The sequence below is a fragment of the Mustela erminea genome, chromosome 17, assembly GCF_009829155.1.
Source record: "Mustela erminea isolate mMusErm1 chromosome 17, mMusErm1.Pri, whole genome shotgun sequence".
NCBI classification, from domain to species: Eukaryota; Metazoa; Chordata; class Mammalia; order Carnivora; family Mustelidae; genus Mustela; species Mustela erminea.
This window is the reverse complement of record NC_045630.1, coordinates 65,939,315-65,961,689: the sequence shown is the minus strand read 5'-3', so window position 1 is coordinate 65,961,689 and position 22,375 is coordinate 65,939,315. Positions and strand designations below refer to the sequence as shown.

General features: G+C 51.0%; 2 protein-coding genes across 4 annotated transcripts in view; both read right to left on the bottom strand.

Moving 5' to 3' along the window:
- The window catches only part of COPA (COPI coat complex subunit alpha), a 65,010-nt gene that overhangs the window by 5,424 nt on the left and 37,211 nt on the right, over positions 1–22,375 (bottom strand). Inside the window, exons 21-35 of one of the 3 annotated variants that reach the window (XR_004280042.1) lie at positions 22,277–22,372; positions 20,838–20,926; positions 20,521–20,644; positions 19,209–19,298; positions 18,921–19,030; positions 18,457–18,534; positions 18,226–18,294; positions 17,543–17,679; positions 17,129–17,315; positions 16,933–17,043; positions 16,440–16,601; positions 15,658–15,852; positions 15,319–15,383; positions 15,082–15,285; positions 2,700–2,709 (exon numbers count right to left, since the gene is read on the bottom strand). Coding sequence is in view for 2 of the 3 variants with exons in the window: in XM_032317853.1 (XP_032173744.1) it covers positions 15,324–15,383; positions 15,658–15,852; positions 16,440–16,601; positions 16,933–17,043; positions 17,129–17,315; positions 17,543–17,679; positions 18,226–18,294; positions 18,457–18,534; positions 18,921–19,030; positions 19,209–19,298; positions 20,521–20,644; positions 20,838–20,926; positions 22,277–22,372 (1,508 nt within the window). In the remaining variant the exon portion in view is untranslated. Of the gene's footprint in view, positions 1–2,699; positions 2,710–14,313; positions 15,286–15,318; positions 15,384–15,406; positions 15,561–15,657; positions 15,853–16,439; positions 16,602–16,932; positions 17,044–17,128; positions 17,316–17,542; positions 17,680–18,225; positions 18,295–18,456; positions 18,535–18,920; positions 19,031–19,208; positions 19,299–20,520; positions 20,645–20,837; positions 20,927–22,276; positions 22,373–22,375 lie in introns of those variants that run through there. The other 2 variants (XM_032317853.1, XM_032317854.1) reach the window with 2 other exon arrangements.
- Positions 4,979–11,293, bottom strand: PEX19 (peroxisomal biogenesis factor 19). The gene is made up of 8 exons (XM_032317863.1): positions 11,173–11,293; positions 9,686–9,795; positions 9,107–9,272; positions 8,612–8,697; positions 7,781–7,942; positions 6,821–6,997; positions 6,550–6,594; positions 4,979–6,383 (listed from the first exon to the last, which is right to left on the bottom strand). Exons 1-8 carry the CDS (start codon positions 11,240–11,242, stop codon positions 6,300–6,302), a joined length of 900 nt encoding a protein of 299 aa, XP_032173754.1. The 5' UTR covers positions 11,243–11,293; the 3' UTR covers positions 4,979–6,299.

Here is a 22,375-nt window from a genome sequence, read left to right as displayed (position 1 = left end):
CCTCTGTTTCTACCCTTGGTCCCAGAACTCTTGGATTCTACCTAAGGGCTGAGGATGAAGCACCCTATTATGGTCATGTAGGTTTATACTGTATTGTAAAGGACAGCACCGCATTCTTGCTGGCACCACCAACGTACCTTCTAAAGCGCATCCCAAGGCTCTACTGGGTCAGAAGCTTCTGGATGGAAAGGTATTTGATAGGAAGAGTATCCCTACTGCCATGTCCCTGTTGCTGCACCTGCTTTGTCATTAAATGGGTCCCTTGTTCCAAGGCATTATTATACAGGATCCCACACCAGTAGATCAAAAGTCTCTGGGTCTTTGGATGGTAGTACTGGCTAAGGCACTTTCAGCAGGATAAGCACAGTGAAAATATGGGATCAGAGGAAGCTGTTGGGTGTGACTTTTCCAGCATCGAACTGTTGCCACCAGGTGGCGGGCTCTTCTTGAGCAGTGGTACTGAACTAGGGGATCAGCACTGCTTTGTAGCTGACGGGTTAGGTATTAAAAATAGCTAGGTCAGCCATGGGTAGGAAAGGAGTCCAGTGCTAATAGGTGGGTAAGTATCCATCTCTCCAGCACGGTGATTCTTCTCGCGAGCACCCTGTGCAAGAACCCCGCGAGGTGAGGCTCCTGACCAAAGTGTCCTATTCATGTGGTTATTAGTCAACACTTTTCTGGTGAATACTGTAACAAGTCCTGGTCTCACAGACCCACTGAAACGCTCTTCACCAGACCTTCTCCTGCATTTTCTTATCTTGCACCTTCTGGGCTCCTGATCAACCAGCCCACTGGCTGTGAGAGTTCACCTATACCCTGGCCTCAGGCCACTTCTCTTTCCACACAAAGTGATCAGCTACACTGCCTGAAGAACTACTGGTTGAGGGGCACCTGGTTGGCTCAGTGGGTTAAAGCCTCTGCGGAAGGCTCAGGTCATGATCCCAGGGTCCTGGGATCAAGCCCTGCATCAGGCTCTCTGCTCAACGGGGAGCCTGCTTCCTCCTCTCTCTGTCTCTGCCTGCCTGCCTACTTGTGATCTCTTGTCTGTCAAATAAATAAATAAAATCTTTAAAAAAAAAAAAAAAACTACTGGTTGAGAATTTCTCATCCTGGACTCTCAGGACCACTCTAGATGGGGCTGCTGAGAAGCAATGGTCCCTATTTGTCTTGCCCTAACGTATCAAACCAACTCATCCACCGACCAGACCTGGACAAAGGGTTGCAAGAATCCTGACATTGCCACAGGCATGATCTAGGACAAAGCTAGCCCCATGCAACAGACACAGGTAAACGGAGGCCTGGGGACCCTTGTTCATTTCCACTTACTTGTGCCCACCAACTGTGTTTGGGCTTCTTCCCAAGTGCACCACTTCCGCTGTAAGACAGACAGCTGGTGTATCCGCCCAATCTCATGACCTGGCAGGTCTCACAGTGACCAGCGGGCTCTATGGGCAATTGGTCACACAGTCACTTGATCCTTTGTGGTCAGGCACTGACTGGGTCTCTATCGGGACCTAAGTGTATGCTAGGAGATGCTTTTCAAATGACACTTTCTTTACTGCAGAGGCCACAGCCTTTCTCTAGAACCCTAGAGAACTATGCTGGAACTCTCCTACTGTGGATTGCCCTAGAATCCACACATCATCTTTCCCTACCACAGACACCTCTAGCACCGCAGAATTTTCCAGGCCATACGGCCCACGCAGCAGCGCTGCTCGTGTTGTAGCCTGGATCTGCTGCGGGGGCCTTTCTTGCATTCCCAAGTACAGAATATGGGGCCTCCCAAACTGGAAGAGGCCTACCACGGCACTGGGCTTCTTTCCTGCAGTAAAGGATACAAGATGCAATAGTTTACCCTTTGCCTTACAGAGAATGTCCCTGCACACTCCAGACCATGGGGCTCCTACTAAAAACTTACTCAATGTGGTAGGACCCTGTAAGCTCTGCAGGATTTATCTTCCACTCCCTGGAATGTGTCTCACCAAGGAATCCAAAATACTTGACAGTGTCTTTTCATCGGGTCTGATTAGCATACCCTTATTTCCTGAGTAGCATACACGAGCGTGACATTTTGTAGAATGTCCAGCTCCCTTTGGACTACACTGTGACAATGGAGGAGAATTAAGAGCCCTAGATCAAGACTGTGAAAATACACTGGTGCCCATCGCTTCTGAATGCAAATTGCTTCTGATCCTTCTTTCTTTTTTTATTTATTTTTTATTTATTTTTATTTTTTATTTTTTTAAAGATTTTATTTATTTATTTGACAGAGAGAAATCACAAGTAGATGGAGAGGCAGGCAAAGAGAGAGAGAGAGGGAAGCAGGCTCCCTGCCGAGCAGAGAGCCCGATGCGGGACCCGATCCCAGGACCCTGAGATCATGACCTGAGCCGAAGGCAGCGGCTTAAACCACTGAGCCACCCAGGTGCCCCCTGATACTTCTTTCTGATGGGTACTGCAAACCATATTCACGGCATTACAGGGTCAACGAACTTTCTGTGAAGGGTCAGAAAGTACGTATTCATCACCATGTACCCATGGCAGAGGCTCTAAACCACACTCAACGCTGTACTGCAACAGGGTCAACTGCCTGCTCAAGCCCACTGCAGGGCACAGCAACCCGGTGTTTGCAAGAGCCAGACTGGAGAAACTAGAAGTGAAGGAAACCCACACCCTGATTCTTCTACCTTTCTAAGCACTGAACTATCACTGCCGTTTTCCCTAGAATGCAGGACGATTTTCTTATTTTCTATCTTGGCAGAAGTGGGGGTACAGTTTCAGGGGCTTTGACTGGGGCTTTCTGCCAACTGCCAAATACGTCCACTCTGATTATACATTTGGAAACTGAAAAAATGACCATAAAGCGGGTTTTTGGACCCACTGTGAGGCCGACTTGGGTGAACACTCAGCTCTGAGCCCACTTCTCCCTATAGCAAAGTGGATGAGTGTAGGGAGGGAAGTGCTGTGGTGGTCCTTTAGGTCACTGGGTATCAAGAGTCAATTCTGACCCAGTATCCCTGTTTTCCAACGTAAAAAATTAGGTCGTCTTCCCCCAACACAGTTAACCAGGGAAACTTTCAGTTGACAGGTCGAGTGTGAGAATGGTCTGAGGCCTAGGAAATGGGCAAGGAATTTTGACTTTTCGCTGAAGTTTCTGACTCCTTCTTCTGGGTAATGATTCTTGATCGCTCTTAAATATAAACCAGTGCCATCCTTGGCTGACCATTCGTCTGGTCCCTGGGACCACCCACATGTCATTAGCCACGTCCACTCTGCACGTGCTGCCCTTCTCCACTCTGCTTCTGAGAGGCTAAGTGCTGCCACTTGGCCTCGGCTGTGCCAGGGTCCTATCTTCCTTACTGCTACGGGGGAAACCGGCTCTTAAACATCCCCTTCCCTCAGCCTCCACCCACAGAGACAGCCACATCTAAACTTCTCGAAGATACCAGTGACCCATTCATTAGTGCCCTTCCTTTGTAAAAAAAAGTTGTCCTCAGGCCTTCCTGAGGAACATGGTCAGCCAGTGGGTTTTCTAGTATAATACACATTCTCTTCCTCTAGGCCTTCTGATCACTTTTCATATGGTCCAGCATCTCAACTTCATTTCCTGTGCGCCATTGTTTTCTCCAAGTCCCCCAAAGCCATCTCAACAGAGTGCTCTTGGGGCCCTCACCAGGATGGTCCAGAGTCACAGGAAAATATCCTCCTTATCACAAATTCCATAGGAATTCAATTCTTAATTCATGAAACCATCCAAACAACTATAAATTTATTATCTAACATACAATATTTTAGAACAAAGGGGCAGCTTTAAATCCTTTAAAGTTTGAGAGCAGCATAAAAACTCCTCATAGAGCTTGAACCTAAACCCTGGTTATTTTTAAGCAAGAGAAAAGGCTAGAAAAATACTATAAATATCCTTACAGAGACACACCTTGCCAAAGAAGCAAGTTCACAAGAGGCAATCCTCACGTGAGAGAGAACACGTACCGAGACTGTCCGGTGGCTGACAGAGCTCCAGAGCCCAGGGAGGGCCTAGCAGTGCTACTCAACGTGGTTCAAAGACTTGTACCGGTCCGTGAACAGTTTTCTTACTAGTCTACGACATGATGAATTAGTAACTGAGAGTGTTTAGACACTTTTTAGCATTTTGACATTGCTGTGATACCCCAGTGCATGATCCGTGGACTTCTGCTGAAAGGGCTGTGGTCAGTTCAGGTGTGCAGAAGCTCGTGGGGTGGGCAGCATACTGTGGGGACTGCACCGTTGTCATGGAAACACATCTTAGGATACAAAGGACTGGGTATTTATAAAGCAGAAAGCCTGGTCCTTTAGCAAAGATAGCTTGAGAAGGACTGCTCTGTCCTTCCCCCAAGTCCCGGAATCAGTCAAATAATGCTTTGGGAACAGACAGTAACCCACTGGAGGTCCATTTGTTTATGTTCAATCAAACTGAAAACAAATGGCCTGACCTGGGAACAGAACTGAACTGGACTAGGGCATCTGTTTCGACTCCTGGAGTAAGGCCAGAGTAGGCCAGCAGGAGTGAGAATCTGTTAAAGCCAGCCACCCCTACGTACAGGAGACATGTGGATCAAGGCTTGGGGCCTCTCTGTCCTTCCCTTCCCCTCTGTACCCTTGTTCAGTTCTGGCCGGGGATAGATGGACAGACTTTAGCCCTTCGGGCTCTGTGACCACCATAAGTCTGCCTGCACCGTGCCCACCTCCTCCAAAGGAGAGGAGTCCTGGGTTCAGACTGGGGTGCTTCCACACTCTGGTAAGAACAGTGGCTGGAAGTTCCCAAACAGCCTCAGGCTCTCAGATGCCCAATGTACCCCTGCTCTGGGCATCATCTTCTGAGTGCTGAACGGGACAGCCCGCTGGCCTGACCAGAGTGCCCACCAATACCTGGCAGCGAAGGTCCATGGATGCAAGGAGAGGTGCCAGGTCAACTCAAAAAAAACCAAACAAACTGTAATTTAAAAGAAAAGGTTAACAATATATTACTAACAATAAGAATGTCAAATGTTAAAGTACAGTACCAACTGAAGGGCTTGCCACATTGAAACACCCAGAGGGAGGGAATGAGGCAAGATGGCCAATCAGTCTCCTTTGCCAAGTGAGGTGCAGACTGAGCTGGGGAAGGCGGGCAACAGTAGAACCCAGCACGGTGAGATCATGCAGAACTCGTCTGCAAGCACTCCTCACTGCGGCTTACAGACGGTGAGGAAGAGCCGAGAAAGACCTGAATGAAAAACCGGCCACACTCCTCAATCAGAATATTTATTAGTCAAGAAAAAGGACCCGGGCTGCACTCCACTCCTGTTCCCAAGTCACCTGCTTAAGGGAAACGATTCAAAGAAATCAGAGGTCTCAAATAAGCCAGAACGTATCTGGGGAAGAACAGTCATTCATTTCCTAGACCTGACACTGTAATTACATATGTTTTCCAATCAGAGTGGTGGTGGCCCAGAGGAGGGGATATAAGATGGCCCTTCTTTGTCACAGCCTGGGTTCCAGAGAAGGCTGGAATAAACGAGTGTTTAAAAAGAGAAGAGATGAGGAGAGGCAGGGGGCAGAGGAAGGTCAAGGGCTGGTTTCACCCAGATCACAGAGCACTGTACAAAGAACCATGGTAGCAACTTGAGTTCTCAGGCCGGAACAGGGAGTTGAAGGCTCAGCACCTAAAGAGAGGAGAATCCCAGGGCTTCTCTCTCAACCCTACTGTGATTAGATGCAAAACCCCCACCTCCTTTTCCTTCACAGAGTTCATAACGGTCTGTCTGAAGGCAAGAGGACATGGTGGCAGACCTCGCGTCCCAGCCCAGGCTAAGTTTCTCCCCATCAATCCCAAAGGCTCTGCCCAAAAGAACTAGAGAAATACAGAGTCCCAGGACTCTGTCTCTGCTCCCCAGGTCCCAGAAGGAGTAGAGACAAGGCACGAAGACCCTGAATGCAAAAGTGAACATCAGTGTGGCCATATATAACATTATCTGGGAGGTAAGAAAGCACATGCCCCACGAGGGATGCCTTTCTTCACCTGGAAGGTAGCTGGGCCTTTGCTAGCAGCAGAAACTGCATGGATAGGGCCCACAGAAACGGCCCGCACAATAGGCCATGTTTCTAGAAAGACAGAGTAAAAGCCTCAGCTGGTATGGCACAGTCCCAGTCAGCTGGGACGACACAGGGCAGCGGGCAGACTGCTCTTGGAGTCGGCTCTCCTGCCTCGGCTCCCAGTGGTTCTGCTGACTCCAGATGCTCCCCATGGCTGGGACTCAGTGACAGACACGTGCTGTGTTTCACATGATCAGACACTGTTCGCCATTGGCACCTGGTGGGCCCGACAGATTGAGGGCATCCAGGTCGAAGTTGAGGCCAGGAGGCTGGAGAAGAGATGGAGAGACTGAGATTACTGCTCCCACCTCAAGTGAGAGCTTCCGAAGGTGCCTCCCCCAGAGCCACAGTGATCGCCTCATGTGAAATCATTAAAGATTACAGAATTCCAGAGACTTGGAACTCAGATTCAAATCTTAGAGAAGATATACTCACCATCTCCCCAGCCAGTTCTTTTGGAGGATGGCCCAAATCCTGTAGCTGGAAAATAAGAGGAACTTGAGAAACAGAAGATCCTAGAAAACAACAGAGCAACCCAAAAAGGAATCTGAGCCGTGGTATCTCTCCCATCTTCTGGGGACCAGGCTTTGGGACATCTCTTGTGCTCCCTCCTCCACTGGGTCTGGCAGTGTGGCGTTCTTCCCAGACCCCTCCTCCACCGAACACCCAGACAGCACCCGTGGGCAGACGGCAGAGGAGACCTTACCTGCTGCATGAGATCCAGCACTAACTCAAAACGAGCCTTCTGAGTGGCCTCGCTGTCCGTCGGGGTCTCGGCCTCAAACTGCTCACATATCTTGCCCATTACACTGTGCTGTTCCTGGTATTTTTCAAACTGCTCTGGAGGAAGAGACTCCCGGTGACTCTGCAGCCATTCTGGATACTAAGGAAAGAAGAGCATGGGTCGGGAAGAATTCATGAACAATGGAGAGGAAAGGAAATTAAATATGAAAAACAATAAAAAATGAAGGGGAAGGGGAGGACACGGAGGAAGATAAAAACTAAAGAAGCGAGTTCAGTGTCAAGCAGCGGCACGGACTCCAGCCAGACGACTGGCTATGCTAGCGCGATGGTCACCAGAGGGTGGCGCACTTCTCAGTGAAGGCCTACACAGTCCTAGTTTAGCCCTTACGGGTCATGTGTAAGCTCTGTCACAGAGTCTTTCTTCTTTCTGTTTTGACTGTACAACTTTAAACTTGTAAGAACCACTCTTAGCTTGAGAGTTGGCTTTGGTCCACCCAGACCCTCGCCTGCTGACTCCTGGTCTACATGGCTCACTCCACACTTGATCCCACGTAGTACTGTGTCACGGGAAAGCTTCTACTCCTGTATGTTGTTTCTTGAGCGAAACTGTAAGCTCCCTGACAGCAGGGACCATCTTTTCACTACTCTTAAACTGCATAGCACAAAACCAGCAAAAGAAAGGGCTGGTCGGACAGCAGTCGGAAACCAGTTTACAGAAACCAGAGCTGAAGGACCACCCCTTCCACCTTCAGCATCTTCCGTGTGGCACCCTCCCGCTCCAAACACAAAAAGGAGAAAAGAGTGGATGGCTTGTGCCCTCGAGTTACTCTCTAGCTTTGTAGGCTCTAGACACACAAAGTAGCCCACAGGGGCTGACACAATGGACAAGTAGGAGGAAAAGCAGAAATACAAGTTCACAAACCTTTTCAGTAATCTCCTTCAGGGACGGGTACAGCACGTCCTTGGACAGGAGGTTCTGCATGATGCTTTGCATGATGGGGAGGATGTTGCCCTCCCCCTCCCCTTCATCCATGCCCAGCCCTTCCATGGCCTTGGTCAGTTCCTCCTCTGACATGCCTGAGTTCTAGAAAGGACAGGAAGGAGGTGAGCCAATACAGGTGGTCTCTGACCGCGGACCATTTTCAACTTTATTAGGATGGTGTGAAAGGGACGCACATTCCGTAGAAACTATACTTCAGATCTCGAATTTGGATCTTTTCCCAGGCTGGTGATATGCAGAGGATACTCTCCAGCAGCCACGGCTCCCAAGCAGCCACGGCTCCCAAGCAGCCACACCGTCACCAGGGTCAACAACTGTGGCATTGGTGACGTCCCACCCCCCACAACCATTGCTTTTCACTTTCGGCACAGCAGTCAATAAATTACACGAGATACTCGATACCATATTAGAAAACGGGCTTTGTGTGGAGGACTTTGCCCAACTGTAGGCTCACTTAAGTGTTCTAACCGTGTTTAAGGCAGGCGAGGCTAAGCTGTGATGTTCAGCAGGGTAGCTGCATTAAATGCATTTCTAACTTAAGACATTTCCAACTTATCAGTTGAGGAAGATCCGTACACGGCCTTCTTGGGATGCTTACCACCCCTTCAGGTGCGAAAGAACTATTTAAACTTGCCTGCAGCAAAACAGTGTGGCAGGAACAGACTTCACCTGCTACGAGATAGGGTCTGTCTTTTGAGACTTTGCTGTTCTGTGAGTGAGAGATCCCTGGTGGGCCCCACCCCTTTCCCTCACCTGGAGATCAGTGGCATTTTTGGCGAGTCCACTTAGTGTCTCCTTTAGGCAAGACGTAAATTCTTGTTGGGAGGTTGCGTCACTGCCTAAGGAAGGGGAAGAAAGACAAGGTCTTCAGGTTTTAATTGTTTGCCTACCAGCTCGATATGCGCCATTTACTGGTGGATCACCAGCACTCCAAATCTCCGAGTCCTCTGTGTTCATCTTCACAGCCATTTTCACCAGTCTGCAAGAACTGTGCCTGTGTCGGTCTGTTCTCCAAGATGACAACCACAACACCGTGACCTTTCAAGTGGTCGGTTTTCAACAATCTTTTCAAGGACTTTCCAGCCTCATTCCTTTCTTGAAGCCCTGTAGCCATCCCTCTTCCCACCTCCTGGCCCCACCCCAGGGTGGTGATAGCCCTATCAGCCTTCCTGAGAGTTCTCCCTTTCTCGGGCAACAAAGACCAGAGAAGTTTGTTCCCAGTGTTCCAGCCCTGGGGCGCCTCCTCACCCACTCTCCCTGCGGCTTCCGAGAGCTTCTGGAACTGCTCCACCAGGTGGGGCTCCTCCTCAGCCAGCTCCTTCATTGCCTTCTCGAATTCCGCAGTGGCTTGGGAAGCCAGCTCGCTGTCGAACAGTTCCTGGAAAAACTTCTCTTGGGAGGCAAAGAGGGCATCCTGCAGGGAAGGGGTGGCAAAAAGGCATGTCTTACTCGGCAACCCTCTGACAGAAGCCACAGGCAGTGGCTCTGGGAAATGCAGAGCTTCCCTCCTACCCCCCTCCACTGGACATTCTAACTACTTCTCTTTAGGAGAACAGGAAATAAGGCTTCTGGCCACTGAGGAAAGGGTATGGGGTGGCATTCGCAAACCATCTAAATCCACTTTTTTTCCAAAGAACTTGCGCGAGATCCCACCAGTCCATCCTCAAAAGTCCCTGTTTACCAGGACTGAGGCCTGAAAGAGCACTCATTGGTGTAAGGCCAGGGCCTCCTCCCCCAGACCACTCCAACCCACAGGGGCCTGTCCCACCTCTGCTCAGAGATGCATGCCCATCCCCTCCCCCTCCCTTAAGAGGGTGCAATTTATACTTTGGCAGTGTCTCCTGGCGATCTCTTCTGGGGCCCCGAAGCATCAGGGGCCGTGGTAGTAGGAGGGGGTGCTGGGGAGGGTTTGGCCTTATCGAAATCATCAAGGGCACCTTCAGAGACAAGAGACATAGTGTGTGTGTTGGGGGATGGATGAGGATGCAAGGCTGGGGTCAGGGAGCGGTAGTTACGAGAACAATCTTTCAAAGTGCCAACCTTCCTAAAATTTTTTTTTTTTTTGGGTCTCCCTCTCCTGGGCCCCCCTCAATAAGCTTCCCACTTCCCTCCTCAATTCCCAATTTATGTGATCAAAGGAGAAGAAATCCCCCAAGGCGGAAGAGGCATCTCTCTCGGAGCTGGGGGGAGACAGTGAAAAGCTCTGCAAAGACCCCTCCCTCCACACAGGGCCTTCCTTGCACATGGAATGATTCCCCAGAAATCCCCTACACATATCCAATTGGAGCAGAGAGCACAGGCATCCATACGCCCCCGAACTCACTCTGGAGCCCTCCAGGGATTAATTTTTGGCAAGAAAGCAGAAGCCACATGATGCTCCACCCAGCCTCCCCAGGGTCGGGCGCTAGCACCGACTGAGGGACCGCGCGCTCTGCTCTACTCCCGGGGGAACATTCAACTCCCTTCCCTCATCCTGCGATTCAGCCCACCAGGGCCAAGCTCCCAGAGCTCCCTCCCGTCTCTGTGCAGCTGTGCCCCAACCCGCACGGTCGCCTGCCGCTCCTCACTTCTGCTCATCCTCCACCTCCCCACGTGTCTGTGACCGGGCAAGGGACAACACATACTCACCTCTGCCCTCAACAACCCGAGTTCCCACCCCCACACTGCCAGCCAGGCCTAGCGGGGAGGGCACGGCCCACGGCGGGCAAGCGGCCAACAGAGCAGCGGAGGTCAGGGCTAAGGAGGAAAAGAGCCTTCCGCCTCTCCGACGAGGGTGAACGGTCTGCCCCCAAGGCCGCAGAAGGGGGTGGGCTTGAGCTCTGACCGGTGAAAGAACCGGCATGGGGCCTGCTGAGGAAAAGGTGAGAGGCCTGGCGGAAGGTGGGTGAGGAGAGGGCAGCGCACAGAAGGCCGCGCCACGGGCTCGCCCATTTAAGCAAGCAGTCGGTGAGCGTCGGGGTCGCCGGCCACCGAGGACCGAACGCTGCGGCTGGCGGGAAGGAAACTGCTCAGCTAGAGCAGGGGGAGCTCAGGTCGGACCGTGACACGCCGGCCGGTGCGTTACCGCTTTCCCTCCGGCCCGGAGACCAACGGTCTGACAGGCTCAGGGGCCCACGGTGGCTCCCGAGCTCCCGCCGCGGAGGAAGGAGAGCGTGACCCGCAGATCTTCCTCGGAGTCGCAGGCTGACCCTCCGCCCCCGGCCAACATTTTGGAGAGCCTCTCCCGCTCCGCCCCCAATATCTCAGGTTCACTTTACCCTCGAATGAGTCCTTACAACCGCCCCCGTCGGGCCTCTCCCATAAGGAGCTCTTACTTTCCAGGAGCTCTTCCAATTCCCGGTCAGCGTCGGCCCCAGCACCACAGTCCTCCTCGGCAGCGGCCATCTTGCTCTCTCCGGCTTGCCGTAGGAGGCGGGTCTCCGAGGCGGATGCGCCCCGCCCCCCTGATCCCCGCCCCTTCCCCTCCTGCGACCAATAGCAGTGCAGGTCGGTGCGGAGCCGCCATTTTTAAAGGGACAGGAAGCTTTATGGGTTGTTTTTGTTTTGTTTTGTTTTGCGTGTTTTCCTCCCTTCGAGCCAGGAACCGTTGAACTAACGGAGTGGAACCTGCTGTTAACTTCTGCCAGGTTACTCGGTAGCCCGGCTTCCTTTATTTCAACTTCTCGCATTATCCAGAGAAGGAGCTCTTTCGTTTTCCCTAACACTTGACGCACTCGGCATTCCGTCCAGTCTACTCCCCCGGCTTCCTGTCTCCCCGCCGCCGCCGCGCCGGCAAGGACCGTCCCTGCCGGGTTCTCCGCTCCCGGGCCGGGGCCTGCGGGAGACGCTCGCGGGCCGTTCTTCGCCCGCCCGGGCCCTGACGAGTCCGACGGCTCCCTGTCACCGCCTGTTGCCCATCAGGACGGCCAGACTGAAGGACACAGACCTCGGAACTTAGAACCCAGTGTCAGCTGAAGCCACTCAGGCAGAAAAAGCCAGTCTGGGGCCCTGGAGCGAGCCGGGGGACGATTCGAATGTAGTCGTGGTAGAGCTGCCGTCCCTGACGCATCTCCTTTTCTCCAGACGGAACCCACCCTCCAACCCCAAGAGGCTGGGGGAGGCGCGGAAAGGGGCAACTCCACATCCCTCCCGTCCTCTTCACACGGGTCGGAACCCCTCGGACGCAAGCTCACTTTAGCCCTTGGAGGGCATCCACTGTTTAGGATCCTGTGCTGGGCACAGCGGAAGGAGAGGCCAGGCAGGCCCAGCCCCTGCTGTAGAACAGCGGCCCGGGGACTGGGCTGGAGGTGAGGTCCGACAGGCGGCAAGGAGGGTACACGGTAGAGGTCTTAAACGAAGGATCAAGTGCTATGGAGCTTAAAAGGGAGAAATTACATGAGAATGAAGTCACTTCCCACCTTCAGTCCTTGGCTTCCCGAGCACAGACTTGAGTTCTGTGTTATGCACCAGCTTAAGTACCTTCCTCTTTCCTTCAGATTTTTAAAATCATATCCGTGCAAAACCTACTGCATTGCTCCAGGCACAAGTGGTGTGACTCAGGAGAGAACATTCTGCACTTAAGTCAGAAGACTTAAGTCCCAGTCCCAATTCTGTAACTTTGTTCAAAACACTTCACCACCCAAGGCCAGTTCTGAACTTCTATAATGGAAACCCCCTCTGTTTAACCCCTTTCTCAACACCTGTACCAGAATCTATTCCAGGCTTCCCCGCTCAACTCCAAACCGCTTACATGCGCGTCTCTAATATGACTATTGTTCTATCAAGCACATTACAGGTATTTTTAAAAGATTTTATTTATAAAAAAATATATATTTTATTTATTTATTTGACACAAAGACAGACAAGTAGGAAGAGAGGCCGGTGGGGGAGGGAGAGAAAGCAGGCTCCCCGCTGAGCAGAGAGCAGATGCCAGGCTTGATCCCAGGACCTGAGACCATGACCTGAGCTGAAGGCAGAGGTTTAACCCTCTGAGCCACCCAGGTGCCCACATGAAAGGTATTTCTATCAGCTTTACAGTAATGTGGTAACAAGCATGTTAATAAGGAAATTACTGGAGGTAACTGAGACAACATGGAGTTGAAAACAAACACTTTGCATTACTTAAACTTGCTTCTGCTTTTATTAATGATATTCCTAAAACTTCATCTTCATATTTAGTCACCTCCTGCCCTTCTAATGTATAGTGAACACTGTTGCAAAATAGTATTTTACAGCATTTTTTAAAAAGTGAGCTCCAAGCCTAGTGTGGAGCTACGCGTGGAGCCCAATACTGCGCTTGAACTCATGACCCTGAGATCGAGACCTGAGATGGAGTCAACATTTAACTGACTGAGCCATCCAGCTGCCCCTGCAGCATTTTCTTTCTATCATTCTCTCGATTAAGGACACAATGGGTCTCCACTGTTTAACGACCAGCTTCAAATTCTTGCCTGATATTCACAATCATCTTACATATATCCATTTCGTTTCCCCAATAACATGAGCTTCAGGAAGCATGGACTGTCCTTCTTTTATATACCCCTGTTCAGAATAGTTTGTTTGTGTGCAAAGTTAGTTTTATAATTTAACTTTTTTTTTTTTTTTAAAGATTTTATTTATTTATTTGACAGAGAGAAATCACAAGTAGTTGGAGAGGCAGGCAGAGAGAGAGAGAGGAGGAAGCAGGCTCCTCACTGAGCAGAGAGCCCGATGCGGGACTCGATCCCAGGACCCTGAGATCATGACCTGAGCCGAAGGCAGCGGCTTAACCCACTGAGCCACCCAGGCGCCCCTATAATTTAACTTTTAAACTTGCAAGAATTTTTTTGGCCCAAATTTATCACCAACTTGTTTACAGAAAGAATGTTGACAACTTGAAAGAGTGTCATCAAAACAGTATGCAAATTTTTGCAAAGGCAGGCTTTGTTTGGGGATAGTAAGTTTAAGCAAGCAGCTCTTAAAGCTAAAAAAAATATCAAGGCCTGTGCTCTTCGGCGCAGGAATTCCATCTCGAGGAGTTTATCCTACAGACACATTTCCCCAAACTGTACAATGTATGTTCAAGTCATTCACTGCAGCATTTTTTTAATAATAAAGATTGAAAACAATCTAAACACCCATCAACAAAGAAGGCAACTTCTATGAACTAAATCGTACAATGGTACACTATGCGGAGAAGTAGAAAAAAAAAAAGAGAGAGAACCTAACATGTGATATAGAAAAATATCTTAAATGCAGTACATGATAAAACTAACAAGGTGCAGTCTTTTAGTGGTATGCGTCATGTATGTACAGCAGGGGAACGGGGAAGGACATATTTCTGTCTGTCTGCAGACACACAAGCCACTAGAGCATACAAGGATGCCAAGAGTGGCTCCCTGTCTGGAGGAAGGTAACAGGAACTGGGCATTTGAGGAAAAGAGCGGAAAAAAGATGTCACAGAATAGTTTTTTACCTTTACTGAGTTTTGAACTACATGAATGAATATATTGTTTATTGAAAACATGAGTTTAAAATGAAAAAAAAGTACAAACTCTCATCACAGGCACAGGATGTCAGTCTATCCAGTGTAGTCTTAGCACACGACAAGCAAACTACCGCGGTTGCCAGGGTAACGGTTGTAACATAACGTATTACTTATTAATCTTACACTTGTCTATTACTGTAAAACATCTAGAACAGAGACAAGTAGGAAAGGTGGGCGGCAGGTGCTCAGTCTGGCTCTAACTAGCAAAAGTGGGAAAGTACTGTCATCAGTCATGGAACAGGGGAGCTACTTGCTTTCTACATTCTCACAGTTTAATACATGAACGATAGGTGCTTTTTAAAAAAAAGACAAAGGGTATTTGTTACTTACAAAAGTAATGTAAATTACAAGTAACTCTAAGTAAGTAATTTTAATTGTATAATTACAAAAAAAACCTGTCTGCTTTGGTGAGGCAGCCACACAGAGCAGGAACATGAGGGTTTCCAGGAAACAAATGGGATCACAAAACTCTTAGAAACTTACTTTATTAAGGGGTGAGAAACAAAGCACAAGAACAATGGCTATAAAGAACAAATCAATAAAAAGTGACGTGCATTTCTGGAAAACAAGTTTCTCCCCAGACTTTAAGTTTCTGGGCATACAGAGGGTACTTGCCTGTGAGCTTAAATGTCTGAGGAAAATGGGGGACGGCTAAGAGTTTGCTGTGACCGGTCTCGTCTACTATATCCTGCTTCTTTCCCAAAGAAAATACGAAGACAGTGGGGAGGGAAAGGCAAGGCCAACAGCGACCACAACTCTAGTCACCCTTGAGGAGAGGACAAATAGTCAAGTGTAGACATTTTGATTAGCCACAGAAGAAGAGAAAGGGACACTGGTCTTAGGGCAGGAGACCTAAATGTCAATGATCTGAAGGGTAGTTGAGAAGGAGGAGCTGGAAAGACAGAGACTGATTCTCCGAAGGAAAATAGGGTCATTGACCTGCACACACCAAAGGGGGCCTTAGCGGAACTGCAGAGGACTGATCCTTAAACCAATGACATCTTTGCCGATCTCTGTCACCTGTGGAAAAGGAAACAGAGGAAAAAAATTAGGGATTTGTGAGGGCAAAAAGCCCAGAAAGCTTACTCCCTCCACTCTTCAGGGCATACAGCAGGATTCGTTGTTAACATCTGTTACTGATCAGTAAACAGCAGTGGGAGAAGCTCCAGCTTTCTTCAGTATCACTGCCTCAAGGAGCTACAGGCAAATACAGGAGGAAAAAAGGACCCACATGCTTCTTTCCCTTTCCTCTTCTCTCAAAATCCTGGATGCATTTCTAGAAGACAGTACTTACTGTAGTGACCTTGCAGATTTGACCCTTGAACTCCGGGGAATAGCAGGCCCCGCTGAGCGGACATTTCTCCACTGGCTTTCCACGGTAGATGGGCCGATAGGACGCAGCACAGATGTCAAAAGGGTTGTGCATGTCGTAATTGAGCTGGTAGGCATCTGTGGGGTTCTTCTCACAGGCAGACAGAATTTTGCGGGTCTGAGGGAGGGAAGGAATATTTCATTCAAGAGGACTGAACGTTGCAAACCACAACTCAAATGATCTCAGCACCATGACTGAGGAGTTTCTTTGATTCAAGATGCAACCATCCTGAGTGAACACAGAGTGTGTCCTTCACACAGGACCTATGCGGAGGGTCACAATCACCATTCCTGCTCTGTCAGGACTTCCCCTTCTCAATACCAAACTGGTTCAACGGACTGAGACCCATATTCCTTCACCAAGTCTGGGAATTATGAGGGTCAGGACTCAAGGGAGTAAGACTGGCTTCGACCGCCCGAGAGGAATGCTTCTCGAGAACGCAAGTAGGGGCACGTGTGTGTCGGGTTAGTGGTGGTGCTAACGGGTGGAAGGGCTTAGGCACAGAAGGCAGGAGGTACTCTAGGGAGCAGGTCGCTCTTACACCTGCAGCGCGGCCGAATGAGTTCGAAGTTCACTTTCCAGGGGCAGAAGGAGGCGCGCACGGCTGTTCCTCAGCGCTCTGCTTCAGATGCCAGGGCCTGGGTCTTCTACTCCCTCCACATGAGAGACCCGATTGCTTCATGCTTAAAGGGGTTCCCATCTACCTGCTGAGCCACCTCCGGCTTGGGCCCAAGTTCCAAGAGGCGCCGAGCAAAGGTGGCAGCTGTCTTAAAGTTCTTGAGCTTGAAGAAGAGGTTGAGGGCGGTCCGCAGCACCAGGATCATGTGCACCGGCTGCAGGTTCGAGTGGGTGAAGTAGGCTGCCATCTGGCGGACAGAAGGAGGGACACATGCCAGGCTGAGGCCGCACAGCTTCACAGATCAACAGATCATTTCGAGGCTGCCGCACATGCATTGAACACGACACCAAGCAAACAAACACGGGACTGACTACACGGCAGAGGGAGCCTTCTGCCCCCTGGGTGTGGAGGCCTGATGCAATGAAGAGGGGCAGAAAAATACATTCTCTCCTCACAGAAGTGGGCCCAAATCTCTTACTCCCCAGGCCAAAACCTGGGTTTAGAAGTCAAGAATTCCGATCTACTAGACGGGAGAGGGGAGGACACCTCTGTACGGCGCAGAAGCCCAGAGATCGTACCTCGCAGATGCGCTTCTGCTGTTCCAGAGTCTCTTTAGGCAGCTTCTTCCTCTCTATCTCCATGGACAGACCCACGATGTACTCACGGCAGATGGTGATGAGCTGCTGCGCCTGCAGAGGGGGCGAAGCAAGGTCAGGGTGCAGAGGCAAGGCTGTGGGTGAGCCCAGGACTAGAACAAGCGGCTGCGCCTCCTACCTCCGCGATCTCCTGTTTGTTGTCCACCACGAGAAGAGGCACGCTGAGCAAAATGGAGCGGAACTTCTCCACAGCCTCCTCAAACTTGCCCACTGTGGTGAGCTGGTAGCAGAGCTGCAGCCGCTGGATGAGGTCATTCAGCTTCAGGCCCACGGCCGGCACGCCATTCTTCAGCCCTGCATCCTTCCTGCGAGCACGGAGAAGCAGGAAGAAGACAGGATAACCGGGACTCAACGGGGGAAACAGGAGGGGGAACCGCACACAGGTGTACAAACCCAGCCGCATAGAGCATCAAGCCGAAGTTCTCTTCCTACTGGGAAACCTCAGCTCTGAGGTTACCCATCCCCCAGGCGACCATCGGAAGTACCTACCCCAAGCTGGAAGAGAGCAGAAGTCAGGCGCAAGGGGCCTTACCAGTTGCGATTAGGATAGCCATACATGGAGGGCAGGCAGGGCAGGGCCTGGTAGGTGGTACGGCCACGGGCAAAGGTCTGTAGGAACAGCTGCTTGTAAGGGCCAAACTGGGTGACCCCCACTTGGTCGTGAAGAAGCTGGAACACAGGAGGAAAGCAACACAAAAACTGACCACTGAGAAACGAGCTGACCCTGGGCAAGGTGCTTATTAGCTGCTCCGCACTTGTTTCCTCATCTGTAAATTATACTTCGCTGCAGGACCACCACATTCAGTAACACCCATAAAGCATTTAGGACAGTGCCTGACACACCGTCAACAGAGGAAAGGTTTGTGGCTGTTGCATCTGTAGTTACTGTCAGCGTAATGCATGGTTCAGTGTTTCACACACCTGTTCGTGTGGGGTGCTGACTTCACTGATGCGAGTCTGAGAACAGACTATACATGGGGGAAGGTGGCTGGTGGGCACTGCCTGAAGAGATTACTGAGCCAAATGGAAAGCAAGAGGAAGGCCTTATGAGGCAAGTTTCCTTAGGCCAGATGAGGGTTTCCAAGATAAAGGCACACCTCTGCCCTTGTGTGCAGGTTAATTTCCATTTGGTTAAGAGGGGTCGGCCACCTCCCTGAGGACCCTGAGCGAGGTCCTCGAGCCCACAAGAAGAGCCAGCGCTACTCTAAGACTTACCCGCATGGCTGTTTCAAAAGAGCCGGCCAGGATGTGATCGACTGGAAGCTGAGAGTTATTGCACCAGATCTACCAAGAAACAGAAAACCCAAGCCAAGTGACACTTCGCACTTTCTCCTCCCGAACTATTCCACTCTGCACCTTCAGCAAAAGAGCACAGTCTTCACGCGTTAATGCAGTACAGCCAGCTCAGAATCAGTCACGCCCACACGGCTGTGCTTCCCTGCGTACCTGAGTCGGGCTGGTTCCCTTGGTGGGGGGCACAAAGAACCCGTCCTCAGTGCCCCCCACGGCTCCAGGGGGTATATCCTAGGAGGAAAACACTCAAGTCATTTTGTGAGCCGTTCAAGCACTTGCCCTGCTAAGTCTGAACACTGCCCTAGACGTCGTTCCTGGATTCCACTGGGGAGGCAGGGGGACGGTTGTGGGAGCAGACCTTCAAAACAGGAGCAGCTCCACCAGTAACAAAAACCAAAAGCTCCAATTCAGGCGACAAAGCCTGCTGCCTTTTCACAAGCTGCTGTTGGCACAACCTGATTATCTCCTTTTTTCTTCCAAATGGAGACAGGCATCAGACCAGGAGGGTCCAGACCCCCTGCCTTCTGGGAACCTCAGGACAGATCGGGGGCGGTAGGGATGGCGGCCGGCACAGGGAGAAGCAGAGGGAGCCTTCTCAGGGCGAGAACCGCACGCACCAGCTCGGGAGGGAGCTCCAGGTCCTCTTCGACATCCCAGCCGCCTCCTTCCTCCTGTCCCTTGCCAAGACCATCATCCCCCAGACCTTCTGCAGCCTCCACAAACCCGTCTGTAAGGAAAATCCAGCTCAGAGTGGATTTGCAGAGTGACACAATCTTAGCCCAAAGAAAGCATAATGCTAGGATCTTTGTGGGTCCCATGGTCTGGAACCCTGCAGGGCCGTCCCACAACCCAGCCCCCAGCCAGGCAACCATCCTGCCAGGACAGTCCGAGAAGCACGCTCTTACCTTCGTCCAGCTGCAGCTCCGCATCCTCCCCCCAGCCCTCGGTGCCAACAGTGTCGATGTCAATGTCGGCAGCCAGCGCGCCCCCCTTGCCTGCACAGACAGAAGGAACGAAAGGAGCTCGGTGTAGTTGGCAAGTCTGAGATCTGCCCTTTCTGCAGGCAAGCTGCAGCCTTGCAAAAGCAGGTGGCAAGGCTCTGTCCACTTCAAGTTCTTGTTTATTATTTATTGTTATAGTATATATGCTATGCTAACTTGCAATAGGTTTCACAGAGAGAGGGAATGAAAGAGAGATAGAAAGGCCTTCCTGCTACTAAAATCTGCCTCTTAAACCATTTTCTTAAAAGATTTTATCTATTTATTTGAAAGAGAGAGAGAGACGTGTGTGAGCTCGAGCAAGTAAGAGGGAGAGACAGAGGGTGAGAGAGCAGCAGACCCCCTCCTGAGCAGGGAGCCCAAGGTGGGGCTCGGTCCTGAGACTCCAGCAGCATAATCCGAGCCAAAGGCAGACACTCAACTGACTGAGCCACCCAGGCGCCCCTCTTAAACCATTGTTTACTTAGCAATTTTTAAGAGTTTCCTGCTGAGAGCTCTGCTAAGCTAGCACCACCACAGTGTGTACAGGGCATGGGGACAAAGGGTAAGAGAGAGATGGAGGAACGAGCAGGGCTGGGACCAAGATGCTCAGGGCTGTATCTGAGCTCTCAGCCAAGAAAAACAAGCCAGGAGACACAGCCAAGAAAACCGGAGCAGGGCACACGTCTGCATGCGGCCCTGGTGCCTTAAGACCGTACGTCATGAACAATGAAATACTGAGCGGGACTGTACATGTACACATATGGAAAAACCCAAGGAAACACACCCAAATGTTCAGAGCGGTTGTCGAAGGCACGGACTACGACACAACTTTCTTTTCTCCCCCTATTTTCCAAATTCTCATCATCTCATAATGCTTTTATTTAATTTTTAGTGAAGTTGGTTTTTTAGATTTTATTTATTTATTTGGCAGAGAGATAGAGAACACAAATAGAGCAGCAAACAGAGGGAGAAGCAGGCTCTCCACCAAGCAGGGAGCCTGATGCGGGACTTGGTCCCAGGACCCTGGGATCATGACCTGAGCCGAAGGCAGCCACTTAACTGACTGAGCCACCCAGGCGCCCTAATTTTTGAAAGCATGTACCATAGCTCCGACTGGCGTCTCCGTGCTCCATGACGCTCACGGAGAAGAAAGGACGAAGAAGCTGAGGGAACTCTGTGGGACAGATCCTCACAAAACAAACAAACAACAAAACCACTACGGAGGGCGGGCACTTACCCTTGCTGGCAATGGAGCCTTCAAAGAAGCCTTTGGACACAGTCAGCAAGGGCCAGTTGGTGTCCAACGGCATGATGGGTGCCGGGGGCTGGAGCAGCTTGGCATTAGGGTCAATGTCCGGGATCTGAAGGGTGGAAGGAGGGAAAAGCCAAGAGCCGTCAGCAATCATGCAGGGAAGGTTACGGACCTCCTCTGATCTCCTCTGCTTCTCTGCCTCTCCTGGGAACCAGGCGGGAGAGGAACTTCTCTAGATTGACACTGTCCCCAGATCTCGGAGTCCATCCTGTAACCAGACCCTCAGGTCAGCAAAGACTCACGGTCTCCTTCTCTGGGTCAAATGTCTCCTTCAGGCTCTCAGCCTCTTCATCTAAGCCATGAGTAGCAGCTGTGAGGTAGGCCAGTGACTCTGTAGAGGAAACACACCCCGTGGCAGACAGCCTCCCAGACGTCCCCAAGCATCCCCCGCCTCCCGAGATTCAAGGCTGTGCAAAATCCGCCCCCACACCCACACCTGCCGTGCGGAAGGGACTCGGTGACGCACTTCTAATGAACGAGACATGGCAGATGTGACGGGCTATCACTTCTGAGATTAGGATACAAAGACCGTGGCCTCCACTTGGAGGCCATCGCCTGCTCTGAGGGAGCCCAGCTGCCACGCTGTGAGGTGCCCTGAAGAGACACCCACACAAAACGGACACTGCCCAGCCAGCAGCCCACAAGGCCCTGCGCACCGCCGGCAGCCCTGCAGAGCGTGGGAGAGCCTCCCTCACGCCTTGAGACCGCTGCAGTCTTGGCCGACGCCCTGACCGCAGACTCCGGAGAGACACTGAGCCAGAGGCACTCAGCTAAGCCGGGCTGCAAACTGAGGTAAGCAGCATTTGTTGTTTTAAAAGACTCCGCTTCGGGATAGTCTGCTACACAGCAGTAAGCAACGAATACAGCTGCTTATCCTTAAATTCTCTCATCAGTGCTGACAAGAATCTTGGAATCTTCCCCCACTCCTCTCCTCACGTCACACATCCAGCCCTTCAGTAAGTCACGACTCCACCCTCACAACACACAGCAAGTCTGACCCCGTTACTGTTTAGCTCCTCCGCCCAAGCCACGCCTCTCACCTTTCTTGTTTCCTAGTGTACCTCAAATGCTAGTACTGTGCTTGGTACACAGTGGGCCCTCAGAAAATGCCCCTGAGGGGCGCCTGGGTGGCTCAGTGGGTTAAAGCCTCTGCTTTCGGCTCAGGTCACGATCCCAGGGTCCTGGGATCAAGCCCCCTGTCGGGCTCTCTGCTCAGCGGGGAGCCTGCTTCCTTCTCTCTCTGCCTGCCTCTCTGCCTACTTGTGATCTCTGTCAAATAAATAAATAAAATCTTAAAAAAAATAAAAAAGGAAATACCCTTGAATATATAAACAAATCAATAAGTAAATGAGTGAAACCTGCTGGCTTGAAGTGAAAGACTAAAACTCTAATGGCATCGGACCAAGTGTATTTACTAGGGTCTCTGCTTCAGGATACGCTACGACTGCCTGGCTCCTCCGTGACTATTTAAACGGTCTTCCTCGGAGTGCTCGGCCAGACCGAATACTCTGGCTGTACCCACACCGGGCTCTGGAGAACGTTTTCTGAGCATGACGGGCATGCTGTCTCCTCTGGAGAAGTACACAACAAAGGGAAATACCTCACCCCTGGGTAATTTGCCACCCAGAGAAAATACTGTCCAAGCCCCAAGAGAGCCAGGGAGTCCCGCCCACTCACTTACTCTGCCCGCAGTTCTTCAGGATCCGGACCCGCTCGGACACGTCGCCCAGGTAGAGGGCATTCTGATAATGGCCACTCATGTCCTTCCGGATCTCAGCTG

Excerpts from the sequence above, each read along its gene's own strand:
- PEX19 (XM_032317863.1), bottom strand. The coding sequence starts at position 11,242 with ATGGCCGCTGCCGAGGAGGACTGTGGTGCTGGGGCCGACGCTGACCGG. Across the intron at positions 6,595-6,820 it reads TGCTGGATCTCATGCAGCAG|CTACAGGATTTGGGCCATCC; the intron begins GTAAGGTCTCCT and ends CTTATTTTCCAG. Across the intron at positions 6,384-6,549 it reads AAGAACTGGCTGGGGAGATG|CCTCCTGGCCTCAACTTCGA; the intron begins GTGAGTATATCT and ends TCTCTTCTCCAG.